This window comes from Pezoporus occidentalis, unplaced genomic scaffold, assembly GCF_034315485.1.
Source record: "Pezoporus occidentalis ecotype Australia unplaced genomic scaffold, CSIRO_AGI_Poc_V1 ctg7, whole genome shotgun sequence".
NCBI classification, from domain to species: Eukaryota; Metazoa; Chordata; class Aves; order Psittaciformes; family Psittacidae; genus Pezoporus; species Pezoporus occidentalis.
The window spans coordinates 10,551,836-10,568,157 of record NW_026916052.1 but is presented as its reverse complement, the minus strand read 5'-3'; the positions used below and the strand labels follow the sequence as shown (position 1 = coordinate 10,568,157).

Genomic DNA, 16,322 nt, shown 5'->3' with positions numbered 1-16,322 from the left:
CCGCCGTTGCCCTGCCAGCCCCTGGCGGCCCCCGCGCATGCGCGCCCACCGCCCCCGGGAGCGCGCGTGGGGACATCCCCACGCGCCGGACCTCGCCAGCCCCGACGGTGCCTGAGGGCTGCCAGCAGGCGCGGGGAAACCGGCTTGACCTACCCCCTTCCCCCCCCCCGCGGTGCCACCGGGGGCACCCGGTAACGCACGAGCGCTCCTGCTGCCTCAGCACGTCGTGGCCACTCGCGCGGGAAGGCGGAGCGCACGGGCCGCTTAATCCCTCGTGCCGGTAGCGCCCTCCGGCCCTGGCCCGAGCCCGGAGCCCTCCCGTCCCCACAACTGCCATCTGCGGCGCCTGTCGCGGTGGTAGGGCGCGGGTCTGGTTGCAGGGGCCCCGGGTCCCGTGCCTGCCTCAGAAGTGGCACGGCCATGGGGCGGGCCGGGTCTGCGAACTCAGGAGCTGTGTTAATGAATGAGCTAGCAAAAAGCACGTCAGTTCTCGCACACCGCCAGGGCCCCTCTTCCCCGGCTTCGGCCGCTCCCATGAAGCGAGCTGCCACATGCCCCACCCCGCAGAAACCGAGCGGTGAAACCGAGGTACCCAAGCAGCTCGCGCCCCTCCGCCCTTGCGACAGAGCCAATTATCGCCGTCCCGCGGACGCGGTGCTGTGCACGGGGCGCCCCGATTGGTCGCGACCAGCCGGCGCGGGCCAGGCCTACGTGTTGTAGGCTGCCATTGGTCAACTGCCGCGCCCTGCCCCGGCGGCGCGAGATTATCAGCGGCGGGCTGGCGGCGCATGTGGGGTGTCATCTGGAAAACGACACAGAAGATGGAGAGGGGAGGCGGGTTACGGGCGTTGGCATCTGCGTCTATAGCTAAACGCTGCCAGGTGATCTACAGCAGCATCGTCTGGCGCGACGCTGTGGTAGGACGAGGTTAGAAATTAGAGTGCCTTTTAAGAGGCGTCTAGGTCACAACATCAGTAACTCAGAATTTAATACATGCCAAAGCACTGCTTCTGCTGTGGCCTTTACTCTGTCCCAGCACAGGCACACGATGAAATTGTAGTCCCAAGGGAAAAACAGCACTGTTGGTTCATCCCATTGTAATGCAGAAACACACAGAATTAACTTCCGCTGTCATGACGTATTCCTGGGTACTCCTGACCTCCTTCATTATTAGTTTTACCAGCTATATTCATTTGCTACCTGTTATTTATATGTGTGTCTATTGGTTTTAAGGGAAAGCAAATTCCAACAGCAAACAGCTTTGGGGAGCCCTGCTGCTGCCAGTGCTGTGACTTTTTTCCTTTGCGCCCCTTCTGGTCTCTGTGAACAAGCTGCCACATGCCCAGGACTGCAATTGTACAGTATTTCTTCTCTTACCCGGGGGCAACAGCACAGGTATGTAATTTATGTGGTAACAGACAGCAAAGGTTTCAGTTCTTTGCTTTTGAAAAGTGAGAATAGTGACGCGTAACTATGAATAGGTAGGCCCTATCAATAGTGCATTGTATAAACATTAGAGAAAATAAGGTATCATCCAGCAGATATTTCAATTATTGTATTGTTTCCTAAAAGCATTCCTGATAACAAGGACACACGGCCTAACATTGTGGCAGACACAGGTATCGTCTTGGGTGCAAAAACCCACCCTGGGAGGGATGAGCCTGTTCCAGCTTCACACAACACATATTCCCCATCCCATTGTTGCTGGTTCACATGAAGGTGGGAATCTGATTTTCTGGCTATCAGTCAGTCCAGGGCAAATCTGGCAGTTGCCCAATGCGTACACCAGTACAGTCCCACCACGTACACCATGGTCCCACCTATAGACTTCCAAGACCTTTCCCATATGGTTCTTTTACTCCTGGAGGGAGATCCACTGCTTTATTCGATATTCTTCACCTAACTTCTCCTAAGCATGGCTTGGCAAATGCCTTACAGTCTGTGAGGGACTCCCAGCCTGCCCCAGAATATAAAAGGTCTCCCTGTGCATCCAGTGGGCTGGAAGAGAAAGAAGCCATGGAGTTATAGGAATTCCTGAAGGGCAGCAAGTATAGAGAACAGACAGACATTGTAAAAACACACACACAAAAATACTTCATTGTTTTAAATGCAAAAAGCATCTTCTGTTGTCAGATGCAAGCAAGCTGCATTGCTCTCACATAGAGAGGTTGTTGGCAAGAAACTAGCTGGCCCATGTTTAAAAGCATTCCAGGGATACTTACCCCCTCGGGAGACCAGAAACACAAGAGAAACCATTTATATACAAACTGACGCTGCTTACCCATACAAGCTTGAATTAGGGTTGAGCTTGTCACAGGCACAGGGAGAGCCCACCTTTATCTCTTAAGCACGCAGACCTGCCCAGGTGCTTTTGGACTGAAAGTACTTGTTGGCCATCTCTTGGCTACATTCTCAGCATGACTATTCAGAGAATGACAACAACATAACTGTGAGCCTTCCCAAGCGATTTCTGGGGTGTCTTGGATGGATACCAGGCATGCGTGAAGGAAACAGCACTTGGCTTGGCAGGTTTCCATAAGCTTTAAGACAAACCAAGTTGTCTCAAAGAGCCCTGAGAAACCAACATGTATCAATAGCAGCACGATTCACCCATGTGTGCAGTCAACAAATGTGAGGGTCCTTAGCTCTTTCTGCTCTATAATCCTAGGCCATGAGCGCACTTTTTAATCTTATTAACAGCATATCCATTAAGATAAAACTAAAAGGAACACAGGCATTCCATACTAGAGTAAAAGACAAGCAGAAATAAAAAAAAAAAAAAACAAAACAAAACAAACCAACCAACCTGTTTTCTGGCCATCAGCATTCACGTGGAACCCCTCCATCTGTTCTGACACTCAGCATTCCTGTTATCCACTTCCTCTCACTTGTCCAAACCAGTGTAAACACCTTGCTCCCTGGATGCTCACTGTCAGTTGCAGGCACCTCCAACTTCCACAGGTACAGCCATTTCCAGGGAGCTGGTTCATGGATAACCCTGTTAGGGAAGAGCCATGGAAATGCCAGCAGCCAGTGTGGGCTGTCACTTGATTGTTCTGATGTGGAGATCCCACTAATTGTAAGCACATCAGATCTCTCTCCTTTTCTGCAAATTCACCCACATCTCAATCCCTTAGCAGTACTTACATACATTTATATAAAAAACCCTCCATGCTACTATTTCTGTTTCATCCCTTCCCTCCCACCTCATGAACCCATTATATTTTTCAAATTCTTTGAGTTTAAAGCATATGAAAAGTTGATCATCACTGTCTGATCCCATCTGCTTCTGCATATACATACCACAAGCAGAAATTTCCTTGTGAAATGAAATGTTCCTGCTGAACATTTCCGCAGTTCTGTCCCAAACCCCACACTAATTGGCTTCTATACGTACACTCCTCTCCCTGCTTCCATTCTGTTTTTAACTTCATCGCTCTCCTTCATCTCATCATTTCCTGTAAACTCCAGCCAGTTTGGTGTGTACCTTCATTTTGTATTTCCCTGTCAGAAGTTTACATTCTTTTGAACTCAGCATCCCTCTTTTCCCAGTCCTGCACTCAGAAAGGATGTGAGAAGGACCCAGACTTTCCTCATTAGGGCAGAGAAGGAGTGGGACCCCTCCATGAGTAAAGGTGAGCTGGGAGCCAGGGATGAGAATACCACACAGCAAGACACCATCCCAAGCAGAGCAGGTCTACGGGTGGTAATGGTTTTGCCACCAAGCAAAAGCTAAGTGACAAGTCAAGTCCCAAGTCAAGCCCGTCACCAAGTCAGAGGCATGGCTGGGTGCAGGCCCTACAACACAGCTCAGGCCAGGAGTGGGTGGGAGCCTCAGGTGAGGGCTTGTGAAAGCCTTCAGGGCCCTGGCACTCTGTTGTTGTATCTGCTCTGCAGTACCCTGCACAGCGACTGTGCCTATTCAAGAGATTCAACAGGGCACCACTCCAGGAGTTATAATCAGCCGTAAGTATTATTCTGGCATCTGCAAATAACTTTCTTAAAATATTGTTAAATGATAATTGGAGGAAAGCAGATCACAAGCAAATAGAGCTCAGAATTAGCTTTACCCTGCCCTAATACATCCACTGATGTAGTAAGTGCCTTCATTCCCAAGCCCCCTAACCTCTGGCAAAGAGACAGGCATGCTTTCAGTTTTCCTGCTTTTCACTCACACTCCTAGCCTTAGCCACATTTAAGGTTGATCCATAGATGCTCCTTAATGTCTCAGCTAATATGTTTGGACCCAGTGCCCAAAGTCAGCTTTGTCTAGACTTAAGGTCCTTTTTGACTACCTGACATACCTGATGAGGCATATTTTCTCCTGGTGTTTGTTTCCTCCTTTTATTTGTTTTTTTAAATCTGCTATTACACTGAAACAGTAGTCATCTCTTATAGTTATCAGACACAGAGAATATATTTAAAGATATACAGAGCAGCCATAAATCCATCACAGGTCCAATCTTCACCACGTTACATTCTGACAACATTTTTTAAAACAAAAATTTAAGGCCAGTAAGAAAAATTGTGATTCTTCTTTCCCTCTCAATGAGAATAAGCCTCTCTGTCAAACCTACTCCCCTAAATCCTTTTGAACAAACAATCCTAAGCAAAGAAAGAAGCCATCCAAGAACAAGATAAAAAATACAGAAATCACAAAGTAACCCACAAAAAATACTTGGCTAATCAACATTTTGGTAATCCCAAAGTGTTCTCTCTTCCACTTTAAGCTATTTAGCCTGCAGCTGTATCCTGAGGATGTCTATTGACATTTCTCCCAGGTGTTAAGAGAATTAGCTGAAAATACTGCTGCAGTTGACAGTGACTTGCAGGATTGCTTTTAGCAGCTTCATACAGACTGCCAGAGGTATAGGGTACTCTTGAACAATAATGATACTGTGGCATACAACAAAGCTGGTTTAAGGTTTGCAGTATGTTACACTATGATACCATCCAGCTTTGTGAACATGTTGGAGTCTGCTGTACATAATTATCAAAAAAATAAAGAAGTTCCTCAAATTTGAAGTTCAAATGATGCCTAAAGTATATATTACTGATTTGGTATCACATCTGAAAGATTACAAATGGGCATAGCAGAATTGGTGAGGAACTCAAGAATGCTGGGTAGAGAAACTCCAACAGATGGCTTTGGCAGGTGAACTGCAGTAAGACAGGTGAAAGTTTGACTGAGCAGCTGCTGCTAAATCTGACAAATCTGCCTGAGAGAAGAACCTCAAAGAGCTGGCAGGGGCAGCTTTGAAAGAATGCATCAGAAAATCAGGTTGTAAAGTGGGAAGGTGCTTGTGAGAAAGTCCTTTACTACACTACTAGTAGCTGCACTAAAATAACAGCATAGCTATGTCAGTCTTCAGCTTTTTTTCATAGCTAACCACTTAAGTTTTTATTGCACAGTTGTTTAGATCTCCAGTGAAATACAGTAAAAGAAGTACATGTGAGCTCTTGTTTAATGTGCTATTTGGGACAAAAAATTATTGCGGGCATACAAGGATGCCAGAGAGGGACTTTTTACCAGGGACTGTAGAGATAGCACAAGGGGTAATGGGATCAAACTTAAACAGGGGAAGTTTAGGTTAGATATAAGGAAGTTTTTTACTGTAAGGGTGGTGAAGCACTGGCACAGGTTGCCCAAGAAACTTGTGCCTGCCCCATCCCTGGCAGTGTTCAAGGCCAGGCTGGATGGAGTCTTGGGTGACATGGTCTAGTGCAAGGTGGCCCTGCCCATGGCAGCGGGGTTGGAACTAGATGATCTTAAGGACCTTTCCAACCCTATTCTATGATTCTGTGATTTCTGTTCAAGCAGGCATGTGATGGAGCAAGTGGAGTATCACTTACAGAGATATAAAAGCAAATCTAGACCAGAGACCATTAGTTGCTGTAAAAGCCACTGATTTTGAGAAAATAAAAGGTGGTGACCTCGCAGAGACCATTCATGTGCGTAACTATCATTGTGGGAGCAGACAGCCCAGCTGAGCAGTCAGGGAAGGGCACTGGCACACTCACGCCTTTATTTCTTCCTCTACGGGACCCTATTCTGCACATACCCACCGGTTTGGCAGCTTGCCGTCTGTGTTGGCGAGGCCCGAGCGACTAGGGCAGGGCTCCCCTCACTCCCCGATCCCTGCGGGGCGTCGCGCTATTACTCCAACTTGTTCAACTCGGTAAAGGCCAGCAGCTGGCGCCGGGCGGCTGCTACATATGGCCGTGCCGGGTACACCCGAGCTCGCTTCCCCACCATGGTCGGTCCCGGTCCTGGTCCCGGTCCCGGTCCGCCCGCCCGCTCGCTCTCTCGCGTTCGCGCTCTCCGCCGTGCCCCATGCATGTCCCTCCGCGCTTGCCGTCCCCCGGCAGCCAATCAGTAGTGGTGCGGCGGAGCGGGCGGGAGCCGGTGTGCGGCGGGGTCGGCCATGGAGGACGTGTGCGCCAAGTTCGTGTCGCAGAAGATCAGCAAGGCGCGCTGGCGGCCCCTGCCCGCCGCCGCCCTCCAGCCCCCGGACATCTTCGCCACCGGCTCCTGGGACAATGAGGTAGCGAGCCCGTAGGCGCACCACGGCACGGCCTTCCCGCCGGGGCGTGGGACCGCCACAGCCCCCGTCGCTTCGTGTCGAGGAGCAAATACGTTCGGGTAAAATTGGTGGTGTTGTTTCCATACAGGATAACAGGATTTCCGTTTGGTCTGTTGGAGACCTTGGAAATGCGGGCCTCAGCGGGGAGTACCAAGGAGAGCCTCAGCTGCTGTGTGACATCCGGCACAACGGTGATGTTATGGACATGCAGGTAAAACAGCTGTGTTGAAAAGACCTGTGTTTTTTAAGGGCTTGTCACTTTGGAAAAATAAAGTGATAGTAAGCTGCCAAATGCTGAGACTGACCAAAAAAAAAAAAAAAACAAACTTATGAACTAAGGCAAAACCAACTAGTATTAGTTTGTGGGTTTGTTTTTTTTCTATTTTTACTGTATTTATCAGTAATTCACATTACCCTGAAATCAAAATTATCATTGTGGTACTGACATCAACTAATAGCATGTTTATTATCTCTCTTTAGTTTTTGGATCAAGAGAGAATTGTGGTTGCTTCATCAACAGGAACTGTAACTGTATTCCGTCATCATCAAAATAACCAGGTAAGATACTTGCACTGGCTTTAAGCTGCTATTCTGAGTAATGCAGTTTGCTTTGACCTTAACGTAAAATTTTCAAAAGGACTACAGCAAGAAACATCTGCATACCAAAATTTTATTTTATTATTTGAAGTCTGTTAGAAAAAACTTTGGCTTTATACATACAAGGAAAGGAAAAGCATTTTGCATAAATTACATAAGTTAGATTCCAGAGCCAGCTAGACTGGGGTGGCTGCTTGTATGTATCTGTAACCAAATAGTCCATTCATTGAAAGCATACTTCAAAAGTCTAGAGTGTTTTGGGAGAGTGGGTATTAATAGACTTGTACCTGCCTTATTAGAGTTTCTGTGCTCATGAACTTAATGATTCATGTTGAATTTCTCTCATGTCATGTGAGGAAATATAGGTAAACTCTAGAGTCTTTTGCTTTGATTATAAATTACCACAAATAAATATGTAATAACTTTATAAACTCATAAAGACTAATAAAGTAAAGATGTACTACCTAAAATAAACTGAATTCCTTGCAGTCTAACTCTGACCATGTATTTTTTTAAAGGCCTTGGTTCTTTTCCCTTGTCCTGAGGAAAGATTGAAGGGATAAACCTAGTGAAACGCATTTCAGAGTTCATAAATCATGTTCTTTCTAATTTCTAGCTTATGTGAAAAAGGGGGTCATAGAGGAAATAATCAATGATTCATTGAAAGTTTGTATGCTCAAGAGTTGAGGACAATTTAGATCTCTGATTCTTACTCATACAGAAGAGTCTCATTCCTGTGAGGTAGTGTGGCTTTCCTGGGGCTTGCTTCTGGTTTCCTGAGTATTCTGGAAGCTTTGGTCTATCAGGATTGTTATTTAACAGCAGAACTTCATGTCTGGTTACTATTTAGACTTTATCAGCCAATCAGCGGTGGGAGAAAGCCCATTATCATGTGGATCAAGATACATCTTGTGGTGGAGCAGCATGTACCGGAGTTATCTGCAACAAACCAGAAATTGTCACTGTTGGAGAAGATGGTAGAATAAACCTCTTCAGAGCTGACCAAAAGGATGCAGTAAGAACTATAGGTATGTCAAGTAACTGTTCAAATTAGTGATTTGTTTGGGTTTTAGCTTCTCAAATGATAACAAAAAAGTCAGTTTTGAATTGCACTAAATATTCAAGCTGAACATGTTTGCTCCAGATTATTCCTGTGTTCCTCCAGCCTTCAGATACTTGAAACATATTTCAGATGTATTTCTATATTAATTCAGGTATTTACAAGTAAATGTTTTAACTGATGGAAAAGTTTCAAGCCTGATATTCTCTGGAGGCTTCTGTTTCATCTGGGATTGTTAAATGCTGTGACAGTATACATGAAACCTGGTTAGGTTTCAAGATGTTTTTTGTTCCAAGTTCTTCATAACTGGAGGTCAGTGAAGTGGTTATTTCAATTCACTGTTTGTACTAAGATTAACCCTCATGATGTCTGTATATATAAATATCTGTTTTGCTGTGCCTAAAGGGAACACCAAAGACCATACACCCCCATTTATGCCATGTTCTTCTGCCAGGTATCATGGCTTACAATGATTGTTTCTCACTCAGTGAAAAAGGTCTGTATTTCCTAGAGTAGTAGATTAAATGATGGAGTAAGATATTTCTGAAAGGTGTCAATACATGGTTATTCCCAACTCTTCTGTCATGCTAGTCTCATGGAAATAGGATACAAATCTGTAGTATCTGTTGGAAATGAAACTTAAAAGCAGAAATAATTTAAAGGCCAGTAACACCATGTTTGATAGTGGCATTATTAAACCAGGACCTTCTCCCTGAAGCTTCAGTCTGATACACAGCACCTGCGTTTCTCCTCAAGCAATACCTTTCCTCCAGCCGGCGAAGGAATTCACACGGTGATAAGCCAATTAAGAGAGGAGGCTGGCTGGGATTTCTACAGGGAATACTGGTGTATGCATGGCCGTATATACACACACAAGATAAATCCTATTAACTGCATACAGTCCGTTGCTGAAGCTCCTTGAGAAGCTTCTCTATGCTTTAAAAAAAAAGTAGGGCATGAGGCAGATTTTATTAGCCCATGCACACAAAAGAAGGTAACTTCCCCTCTGAGGGGCGACAACATGGACTATCTTAAAAGGATTACTTTATTTGTAAGATTTTTTGTTACACACAGATACTAACACAGTGTTTTGGTACAAGTTTGAGAGTAGAATGTTTTGCTGACTCACAGGAAGCAGATGTCCACACAAAAAAAAGTGTATTTTTCTCTGGGCAATTGCTGAGATGCTTAGATACAGATTTGATAATGTGCAGGATGCAAGTTGTTCATTTCCATAGCGCTCACTTGATAGTACTGTGTAAAAATGCTTGCTTTGTAGTGGCAGCATCTGTTAGCTTTAGCTGCAGTAAGACTGCATTGAGATTTGCTGGCATTTAAGAAATGATATGTGAATTAATTGAGAAATGTCCTTTTGGAAATGAGAAGGGAAATGTTCAAATAGCAATTAAAATAGAACCTGGTAAGTGAAGTTTACCAGGAGTTATGTGGAAGGGCCTAGCACAAAGTTGTTGACTACAGACTGACAGGAAGACTTGGAGAGGGAAAAGAAAACATCTTGGAAGATGCTTTCAGGTTCTTCAGGATGCAGCTCTATAGAGTAAGCAATCCTTTGTGCTGGTTCCCAATTCAGTGACATCGCGATATTTCCCAGGCCCTGAGCTGAACCCTCAACATGTTTTACCATGAAGATAGAACTCTTGTACCTCATGAAATATTTGTAAAGGAGTAACCTGCTATTTTTGTTGTTATTTAATGGATTTCATAGTATAATACAAAATCGATGTGTTTATAGTCAATTGTGGCAGGAAAAAATCTTCCAAATTAGAGATGATGTAAAAATCTTTTGGAGCCATAAAGATGCATCACTGCTAAATCACTTTTTTTTTTTTTATTCTGTTATAAAATTCTAAAACCTTTATAATGTCAGTGTTCAGTAATCTAACATTCCTTCTTAAAGGTGGTCTGGTGGTTTTCTTCCCCTCAACTTTTATTTAAATAACAGGCAGAAAAGAAAACTCAGTTCAAGTATCTGTAACCAGGCATCAGTGTGACCTGTCTGTCTCAATATGGGAAAAGGTTTCCACCTTTTGAAGCCAAAAATTCACCTATGATTTCCACAAAGAGTTTTAAAATGTTTGAGATGAAAGTAGACTTAACAGTGTTACCCATCATAATCCAGATGTAAAGTTTATGTAAAATAAGAGAATGAAAATACAAGAAAAAGGTGTCTATGTTCTCTCCTAAAGCCTCTAATGTTTCACCTCAGGCTGTAAAGTGTTTGACATTGTAAATTACTATGTCAAAAAGAATCACTGGACTAAAGGACCTGAAAAAAAAGCTTTGCTATTTAGTTATTAACAAGCACAGCATAATTCTGGTTTGGCTTTAGGGACAGGGATGAATATCACATGGACAGTTCTTGGAAAAGGTCTAAAGAAAGCTAGTGAATACAAAAGCTTCTGTATGCAACTGCTTAATGTTCTTAGCCAGAGTTCCTGTTTCTTGTATTCAAAAGAACTGCATTCTGAAAAGCTCCATAGCTTGCCTCCTGTCAGTAGGTGCAGAGTATATAAAGAAAACTTGTGAAAACCATGTAAATTGACTTATCTTTTAGGAACTATAGACAGAAATCTTACTGATTGAAAAAGTAGTTCTGTAACCACTGGAGCTAATCAAACATAGCTTCTTACAGATTTGTCTCAGTAGTACTTGATATGGCAAGCAAGGGCTCTGTTTTCACAGGGTACCCTTTACCTTTTAAGACTTAAAATTCACATGACACTAGTCTGTCTGTGTCCCTGAAAATGTAGAGAGGTTGTATCCATGTTTAAGAAGCTGTGTTCTGTTTTCTAAAAAGAGTTACTTGGTCATAATTAAATGGAGACTAGCATAGGTTTACCTGGATGCTTTCCTCATCTCTCTTGCAGACAATGCAGACAGCAGTACACTCCATGCTGTGACTTTCCTCCGCACAACTGAGATCTTGACAGTAAATTCAATTGGACAGTTAAAAATATGGGACCTCAGACAGCAAAGAAATGAGCCATCTCAAATATTTTCTTTGTAAGACCTTCATTTATTTATTTTTTTTACATATTTACTGAGAAGCTTATGCTACTTTATACAATGTGGTGTGCATCTTTCCTGATACCTTCTTGACAATGGGCTGATAAATGATATTTTTTAAACCAAGGGTTTTAGCTTCTTTGGTATTTAAATAATCATAAGCAGACTCTGCTTAATGGCTGAATTACTGTATTTAGGTGGTCTGTTTTATGATTTATGCTTTTTTTTAATGGGGAAAAAAACCAAACCCAAACCAAAACTCTTTCCCTAATTAAATACACTTTGCTTCTGTTTTTCTCTGCAGGCCTAATGTAAAGTTTCTAGCATTTGAAATGTATCTGAATGATAACTTTGCCCTATAAGGTATTGTGAGAAAACAAACTGATCTAGATTCAAATCCTGTTGTCTGTGGAATAATTGCCATTGCTGTTAATAGGCAGTGGTTTAGGTACCTCAAGGTTTTTTTTTTTTAGTGCCTGTAGTAACTCTTGATGTATGTTGTGAAACCGCAAGCATAACATGAATTTCACAATTATATGATTATTGTAGGTATCTGCAGGGTTTTCCCACTTCCATATACTTGTCAGATGCTGTGTAGCTGCTCGTGTACCATGGGGCACAGAACCTGTTCTCGTCTAACTTCATATTATTGCCATACCTCTAGTTTCCAGTAGATGTCATGCGGCTTCAGCCTGTAGTGACCAAATGCTACAGGAATTGAAGCTGCAGTCAACCGTTACCTTCTTTGTAAACACTCCGAGAGATCAGGAAGGAGAACACAGAGGCTGAATAAAGAATTTGTGTTTGGGTTAATTTGGTTTTGTCTTTCTTCTCCTTTACAGGACAGGAGACAGAGTTCCACTGCACTGTGTGGACAGGCATCCCAACCAGCAGCATATTGTGGCCACAGGGGGCCAAGATGGGATGCTGAGTATATGGGACATCAGGCACGGTACCATGCCAGTGTCCCTACTAAATGCTCATGAAGCAGAAAGTATGTATCTGAAATGGAGGGAGGAGAAGGTGGCACTTTAGAAAAGTTTCTGATTTCTGTAAAAAATTAGGTAGTGTAGCTACAACAGAAAACAATCACATTGTTGCTACTTAGTGAGTTTTCATCCAGTTGCCTTCAGTTTGTTCTTTCTCTGTGTATGCGACTGTTCTTATCTAAAGTAAGACTAGACATAATAAGCAGCTCTTTAATTTAGAGTCATTAGACGCATTTGATCAGAATCACTGTGTTTCTAGAAAGGTAGGTATGTAAGTAGTTATAGAAGTTGATGCTGTGGTATGCAGGCATAGATAGTAAAGCAAGAATGCAGTTACTAACAAACTTGAAAACGCAAGGAAGGAGGGGAAACTGAAGATGGTACAACCCCATCTGGTGTCTCCACAGTGCTGAAACAGCTCACTGTCCTGGTAACATTGTATGAACAAGATAGCAATTCATTTTGTGCTAAAAATTTCTTAGCTTGATGCCACAATTCTATTTAAGGAGTAAAAATACATCTTGGTGTTAAGTTTTACTGACTTAAGTATCTTTTCCATAGTTGTGGTATTTAGAAACAAAATAATAATGTGTGTGCTGGGAAGGAATGCAATGCTGTGTACAGATTTAAACTTAGCAGTAGGGAAGAGTGCATGAGAAATTATTCAGAATGCCTGAATTCAGATAAGGTTTTAACTTTTACCAATTTTCACAGTACTGAAAATGCAGCAAATAGTCTTTCTTGGCTGGTTGATTGGGTTTCTTTATCTCCCAGGGGATGGAGGGAAAACTGCTGTAAATAACACATTTAAGAATGGAAGGTTGTGGTGGGGGCCTGGGTTCCTGTAAGTGCATGTCCATGTCATACTAGCGAAAGTGAAGCACTTCATACTTGTTCTGAATTGATTTTGTTTGATTTTGGTTTGATAATTCCAGTGTGGGAAGTTCACTTCCATCCCTCCAACCCTGAACACTTATTTACATGCTCTGAAGATGGATCTCTTTGGCACTGGGATACTTCCACAGACATATCTGAAAAACCCTCTTTTCTTCATCAAGGTAAGGATGTTTGAAGTCAATCTACACTCAGCTTGTCAGTTGGCCGCTGAGTTGATGTTCTCATGTGACCCAATTGATAACACAATCCTTATACTGAAAATTAAAGACTGGTTTCTTTCCTTAGAAAGAAAGCCCCAGTAGGCACTTCAGGAAAGCTACCAGTAAAACTTGCACTTGTGTGAGGTTTCTGTGGTCTGCTTTGGGTTTTTTTGTTTGTTTGTTTGTGGTTGGTTTTTTTTTAATATGCTATAATCTGTCCAGTTTGTGAAGGGGCATGTCTGGTATTTCAAAGATGGATCATGTTCACTTAAAAATCATCTGTATATAGAAAAGACACGAAGACAGCCTAAATGACAAATTACTGTCTGAGGCTGAGGGAGGTACACCAGTGTTATAATACCAAAATAATTGGTATGTTAATAGGATAGTGGAATTATTAGTTTACTATTCAAGGTCATAATTGGGATTTTCAAAGAATGAAACTGAATCCCTTTGTATAGTGGCAGGATTTTAATTAAAGATCTGATAGACTTAATAGAAACACTTATTTTCACATTCTAGTCACAAGAGTGCTTAATTGCTTGCCGCTTCAGACTGTAAACAGCTGGGAAACTTTCAGATGTCATCTACTGCCTTTGGCCTCAAAGTTGCTATTCAAAACTCTGTTCTATATAGGGAAACAGGATAACTGACTCAGGATGCACTCTGCATATTTTCAGGTATATGAAGTATAAACCCCTTTTAGCACTGCTTCAGCCACATGCTGATTTTATGCTGAATGGTAGTTCTCAAACTGGGAGACTTCAGTTTGAACGTAAAATATTATGTGGAAAAAATTCAGACAAATTCAGGTGTATAACTTACTGCAGAATAAGAAGGGAGAAGAGGCGGTAGGGAGTGTTACTAAAGCAAAGCTGATGCCCCAGATACAGCAAAACACTGTAGAAATAGACTTTTGGTTCTGGGTCTGTTCTTGCTTTGGTCTCTGGCTAGAAAAGCTCTTGGATCCTTCCACTGTTCAGCAAGATGAGTTCATAGCTGTTCTGACCTATTTGTCTTAACTGAGGACAGAGCTGGTAATAGGTTTCTGTTATCACTTCAAGTACTTAATGGTTTTATTAAGCTGTTTTTAGTTCATTTACCAAAGAGACAACAACATCTGTTAACTATTCTGAAAACTGGCTTAAATGCAAAATATTCCCATTATGTCTGTCCCATACCTACTATGTTTCTCCAAATTCTGAGAATGTATAAGCTGAACTGGAACTTACTTCCCTGTCTTTCCTCTTTCAGGAGGAAGAAGTACTGCCTATTTTTCCCACAATACCATTAACCAGTCTGTAGTAAGTGCCTGGCTGAGCAACGATCCTACCAAAGACCGCATGGAAATCACCAACTTAGTTCCAAATCAGACCTTGTCTGTGAACAGTTTAGATATTTTAGGACCATGCCTAGTATATGGTACTGATGCAGAGGCTATCTATGTGAACAGACAACTTTTTGCATAAAACTACCGAAGTGCCCCTTTGAAGTACTGATCCCCTGGAACTATTTGGAAATGCCAGGTTCATTCTTAATGATACTCATTAGTCTGTTAGCACCGTGTGGGGGAGAGGCAGTCCTGGTACTGCACAAGAAATGTAAAGTACCTTGGATTCTGACAGCTCTCGCTCATTGTTGATGCTCCAGGATGGGTAACTTATATGTAAACTTGTCATTTCTTCCCTAGTGCCTGTTTGATTTTGGAAAACAGGAAAGTAATCACTAGGGCAAGATACTTGCTGTAAACAGATCTCCATTATACACATATGCATACAAAGCAAAGAAAAGGTAAACCCCTGATTTTTATTATAACTTTTTTTCCTGGTAAAGATATTTTTCAAATATTATTTCTAAGGTCAGACTTTGGGGTTCTTTGAAATTCTTTTTATGTCACCTGATATTTTTTTAAGCTGAGTTTTTTATATATTTAGGGGAACATAACTTTTTATGTCAGTTCATGAGAATTGGAAAGCTGTTAAAGCTGTGAAATGTGAAAGGTTCTGTAGGAATCTTAGCATTTTAGTAATATTATTTTGGATTATTTACAGCTTCATCATGGATGTTGCATGTTAAAACTAGACCTTGATAACATGCCACTATGTCCCTCAACAGAAACGTGTTTTTTATAGCTAAGAGGTCATAATTGACAGATGTGTCAGCTGTGATTGCGGGAGTGAGAACAGTTTCTAAACTTGAGACATGGTCTTTGTCACGGTCAACGTTTCACATCTGGTTTGTTGCAATGTTTGAGAAGTTAAATTTTATGATGAGCGTGGCACCTGTTTTGTTGCAGAGAACCCTTTCTCTTTTTAATAAAAAGTTTTGCACAAGAATACTGGTCTGACTTACTAAACTGGGATAGATGTACTTACAGTCATCTTAGCAGGAGGGTAAGTAACCATCAGTTACTTGGACTGAGCCTGGGGGATACAAGCTGAAGGACGGAAAGAAACCATCCCAACCAACCAACCACAGATGTGAGCAGCAGCTATGTTACAAGGTTTCCCATGACTTTTTCCATCAAAACTGCTTTAGAACATACTTTACTTCCACGTCAGCAAGAACACGCCTTCTTGATCTGTTGTGGTAAGAGTGCCTTACCTGATCTGAACTCCTTGCATGTGTGGCTGGAGGAGATGGTGTGCTGGCGACGGGGCTCTCACTTCCCTCGCACAGGGCTGTATGGAGATGCCGCTGTGTTTGAAATGCCACGCTCAGCCTGAAAACAAACGGGCGAGGTGCATCCCGGAGGAGTAAGGGGTGGGTAATCCTTCCCGGCGCCTCGCACATGTCGGTCCTTCATTGCGGCATTAACCGGCTCAAGGAGCCTCGGCAAAACTGTTCCCCGATGGAAAATCTGTGTTTATCCATCGAACATAACTCTGCCACAGAAAAACAGAAGCAGTGCCGGAAGCCTGGCAGCGGCGGGGGGGTAGGCGAGGGAGACTCTACTGCGGTCCCACCG

At 42.9% G+C, this 16,322-nt stretch overlaps 1 protein-coding gene across 1 annotated transcript; it reads left to right on the top strand.

Moving 5' to 3' along the window:
• Nucleotides 1–6,307: 6,307 nt before the first annotated feature.
• NUP43 (nucleoporin 43) lies at nt 6,308–15,690 on the top strand. The gene is made up of 8 exons (XM_062641750.1): nt 6,308–6,545; nt 6,673–6,795; nt 7,065–7,142; nt 8,032–8,209; nt 11,130–11,265; nt 12,111–12,262; nt 13,193–13,315; nt 14,609–15,690. The coding sequence occupies exons 1-8, from the start codon at nt 6,426–6,428 to the stop codon at nt 14,821–14,823; spliced, it is 1,125 nt and encodes a 374-aa protein (XP_062497734.1). The 5' UTR covers nt 6,308–6,425; the 3' UTR covers nt 14,824–15,690.
• Nucleotides 15,691–16,322: the final 632 nt, after the last annotated feature.

Bases quoted from the DNA above. Each gene is read 5' to 3' on its own strand.
- NUP43 (XM_062641750.1), top strand. From the start codon at position 6,426: ATGGAGGACGTGTGCGCCAAGTTCGTGTCGCAGAAGATCAGCAAGGCG. The intron at 6,546-6,672 runs GTAGCGAGCCCG...GTTTCCATACAG, and splicing joins CCGGCTCCTGGGACAATGAG to GATAACAGGATTTCCGTTTG. The intron at 11,266-12,110 runs GTAAGACCTTCA...TCTCCTTTACAG, and splicing joins CCATCTCAAATATTTTCTTT to GACAGGAGACAGAGTTCCAC.